The following is a 4,148-nucleotide window of genomic DNA, read 5'->3' on the forward strand; positions in this document are numbered from 1 at the left end:
ACTTGCTAAGGTTTTGCAAATGGGGTAGCAAGCTAAGTGGGCTTGATTGTGGGGAAAACTCCACAGTTAAGCGCGCTTGAGCCAGAGGCAATCTGGGATGGGTGACCTCCCGGGAAGTCCTGGTTACCGGGTGCAAGCCCCGGAAGTGATGATTGACGCTATGTGATTCATTTCACTAGTTTCAATCCCATTTCTTCACCCCTGTGAGCATCACCCGATGCAATGAGTGCTAAGTGAACTATTCAAAAATCATGAGAAATTAGTCAATTACGACTACCTCTCATGGAAATGGTCATACGTGAATGACTTACTTAACGCAATTGAATCCCAAAATGATATCTAATATAATGCACTGCGTAAAAACCCCCATACTTAAATTCAAAAAGAGTGAAGGGATCTCTACTTGAATGGTTCATGAGGCACAATACTTGCTAAGGTTTTGCAAATGGGGTAGCAAGCTAAGTGGGCTTGATTGTGGGGAAAACTCCACAGTTAAGCGCGCTTGAGCCAGAGGCAATCTGGGATGGGTGACCTCCCGGGAAGTCCTGGTTACCGGGTGCAAGCCCCGGAAGTGATGATTGACGCTATGTGATTCATTTCACTAGTTTCAATCCCATTTCTTCACCCTTGTGAGCATCACCCGATGCAATGAGTGCTAAGTGAACTATTCAGTCAGTTACGACTAGCTAAGTGAACTATTCAAAAATCATGAGAAATTAGTCAGTTACGACTACCTCTCATGGAAACGGTCATACGTGAATGACTTACTTAACGCAGTTGAATACCAAAATGATATCTAATTTATCAATGTAATTACTTAAATTATTTTTATAACCTATGTAATAATGGGCAGTACGCAGAGTATCAAAGTCCTTCCTGCAGTTTCGACGGTGAATTTTTATAAAAGGATGACTTTCTCTTTGTTCGATTGATTCCTCAGTCTTCGTCTGATCAATAGTTGAAAATTGATTTGATTAACATGAGAAATTTCAGAATCCAAATAAATACTGATACCTCTTTCCAATTCTTGTCAGTCGTGAATCAAACGCAGTGTGAGATTTGAAATGTTAAACTTTTATTTATATTAGAGATATGGGCGAGGATACATATCGGATTTTGTCTACCTATTCTTCTATCACTCAGAGAATAAGATCGGGAGTTTGGTTTTATTTAACCACCTAAATACTGAGCGACTGGAAGGAAGAAAACAACGAATCTAGATCAAGATCAAGATGATGTGAAGTTGTGTTGGAGAATTTGGACGAGCTTGTCATCGATCTGGAAAGCTCTGGCGAGCACAGAGGCAGCAACAGGGGGTGAGGCTCCGAACAATGCCGGCGCAACCGGCTGAGTTCCTGGATTCTGGCTGTTCAGTGAAGCTATGGCCACTGCGTTGACAGAGCCAATGTTCTGTTGGAAATGCACAAGACCTCGCGGGAACACAAACACGTCTCCCTTCTCCAATGTTGTGGAGAACAGAGTGTTGTTAGTGGTGACAAACCCAACAAAGAGAGTACCCTCGATCACCACCAAGATTTCGGTGGCCCGCGGATGTGCGTGAGGAGGGTTAAGGCCGCCAGAAGCAGCGTAATCAAACCGGACCATGGAGATTCCCAAGGTGTTTAAGCCTGGTAGCTGAGTTACAAAGGCTGGCGATATGGCGAATCCCAACTGGTTACTCGTATTTCGCGGTTTATCAAGGCCCGTCAACCGGAAGTCGTGTGCTGTAACCGTCATCGCATTTTTACATGGAAATCCGTTCACAGTAACTGCACAATTCAATTCAAATTATATATATATTATTATTATCTAATTTTAAGATTAGAACAACTAAGTTAGACACCACCAAATTATTGTATAATTTTTTTTTGTTCTTGAGACAACTGATTTATTTTCGCACAGTTGTGACTATATTTGTTTAAATATACATAGTTTAAAAAAAACATACTCTTAACTATTATAACAATCAACTTACAGACATTCCCAAAACAAAAACAAAACCTATAATAATTTAAAAAACCTATAATAATGTAATTACAGCGTGAATACAATACATTACCTTTGCATTTCAAATCAGCAACGCAAATGTCTTGTAAAGGATCTGGATCACTTGCACGCACAATAACAATACTATTACCGAATGATAAGATCACCAGTACTGCAAGTGCTAACACCGGAGAGGATTCCATGGATGTAGCTCACTATTTTTCCTTTCTTCGATTCGAAAATAATGAAGAACGTTTCTCCCTTTTATAACACGCCTAAATGGTTTTATTATTTATAATTTAAAAATTGAAGTCCAGGAACCATAAAGATACTCGCCCAGTGCTGCAGGTCGATCCACCGCACAGTACGAACACCTTCCGCCGCTTATGAGTTGTGGTTGGTTAGAGTCGAAAGAATATAAAAAACTCAAGTAACGTATGATCCACCGAACCGCTTCTGCCACATATGACTGTGCCATAGTTCTGGCTTGTTATAGTCTTAAGAATATAAAAAACTCAAGTAATATGTGATCCACCGAACCCCGTCTGCCGTATATGACTCTGTCAGAGTTCTGGTCAATTAGAGTGTAAAAATATAAAAAAATTCAACTATGTTTAATATTCTTAATTATGAATGAGGTAATTAGAGGTTCATTCTATAATTTAGTATTAGAGGATGTGTAAGTTTGTCTGTTTATCTTTATTTTTTTAAATAAAAATAAAAATTAAAAAATATATTCTAAATAAAAAAATGTGGTTTATAATTCAAAAAAATGAATATACTGTAAAGTAATTAGAAGTAAAAAATGTGTGAATTAGATGTTTAAACATTATACTTGTCAAAAATATTTTAATAAGAAATTTAAATAAACTAATCAAATATTCATTAAGCCAAAAAGTATGTTCTAAATATAAAAATAATGTCTGGTATAATTAAGTAATTAGAAGTAAAAAAATGTGTGAATGAGATGTTTAAACCTTTTCCTTTTCAAAAATATTGTAATAAGAGGTTTAAATAAACTATTGGAAGATCCATGTTAACTTATTTATGTCTATATCAACTTTATATATAGTTATATATAGAAAAAAATAATAATTTGGTTCTATATATAATCTCTTTAACATTCAAAAATACAATTTAAACAATGAAAAATAAGACATTGTATTTTGCACTCTAAAAAAGTTTGCACCTACATAAATTTGATCCTTCTCTACTCATGTTAGATCAGTACTTAAAATGAATCTATGCTGATAAAAATTGAAGAGCACAAAACGTGGAGCAAAGGATTGCTTTTACATCACTCACATTGTGCAACCTAGCTTATCTTCTCTTCTCTTGCTCTCAAGAAGTCTCACATACCATGACAAAAATTAAAGAGAACAGAGAACAAAACGTGGAGCAGAGGATTTCTTTTCTCAGTCTTATGAATCAGTTAAATACGACTACATTGAAAATATCAGTAATAAATGATTGGAGTGAAACTCTACTTCATTTAAATAAGATTACATTAGAAATATGATTAATAAATGATTGGAGTGAAACTCGACTTAAACTAGACTGAGTGAAACTAAACTAGGACACTTGGAGAGAAAAATTTGACACCAAAAAATGGTTGAATTAAATTCTCTAACAATAAATTTGTGTTTAGTAATCAGTGCCTCATAGATGTTTGTTTAAAAAAATACTTGTTTAAAAAAGGTAACCTCCTTTACCACTAAAACATTTATATAAATAAAACTATAATATGGTTAGTTGAGTGTTTCCTTCCATATTCCGCGGGACTTTCATGTTTAAGGTAATCTGTTTTACATTTTTTTTCAAAAATATAAAAATTATACCTTCCGAGAAAGTGTTTTACATGGTTTCATGGAATGAAAAAGTCTAGCTTAGTATAATGTGTTTTACATGGTTTTTTAAAATAAAAAATTATACAACGTTTCAGGTATAATACAATTCGAAATTCAATACTTAATCATTCAAAATAAATAGTCAGTAATGGTGATTACCATATATATTATCAAATCTTGAATTGCTAATTTATTTAACATTATTTTAAAAAGTATGCTTTCATGTAATATGTTTTACACTGTTACTTTAAAAATAAGATAAAGAATGGTGTGTCGAGGTTAGGCTAGGGCAATTGGGAAAAGCGGAAGACCAGG

General features: G+C 34.7%; 1 protein-coding gene across 1 annotated transcript; it reads right to left on the minus strand.

The window, feature by feature from the left end:
• Positions 1 to 1,109: 1,109 nt before the first annotated feature.
• LOC149257962 (germin-like protein 1-3) lies at positions 1,110 to 2,202 on the minus strand. Its single transcript, XM_089370484.1, has 2 exons — positions 2,060 to 2,202; positions 1,110 to 1,769 (listed from the first exon to the last, which is right to left on the minus strand). Exons 1-2 carry the CDS (start codon positions 2,187 to 2,189, stop codon positions 1,228 to 1,230), a joined length of 672 nt encoding a protein of 223 aa, XP_089226610.1. The 5' UTR covers positions 2,190 to 2,202; the 3' UTR covers positions 1,110 to 1,227.
• Between the last annotated feature and the right edge of the window lie 1,946 nt (positions 2,203 to 4,148).

The sequence above is a fragment of the Pinus tabuliformis genome, chromosome 6, assembly GCF_031772625.1.
Source record: "Pinus tabuliformis cultivar Carrire ecotype Pingquan chromosome 6, CPIR1, whole genome shotgun sequence".
In the NCBI taxonomy this organism is placed as follows: Eukaryota; Viridiplantae; Streptophyta; class Pinopsida; order Pinales; family Pinaceae; genus Pinus; species Pinus tabuliformis.

What these genes read in the sequence shown, in the direction of transcription:
- LOC149257962 (XM_089370484.1), bottom strand. Translation starts at nt 2,189, where the DNA reads ATGGAATCCTCTCCGGTGTTAGCACTTGCAGTACTGGTGATCTTATCA. An exon ending in TGCTGATTTGAAATGCAAAG is followed by an intron (nt 1,770 to 2,059) that starts GTAATGTATTGT and finishes TGAATTGTGCAG; the next exon opens with TTACTGTGAACGGATTTCCA.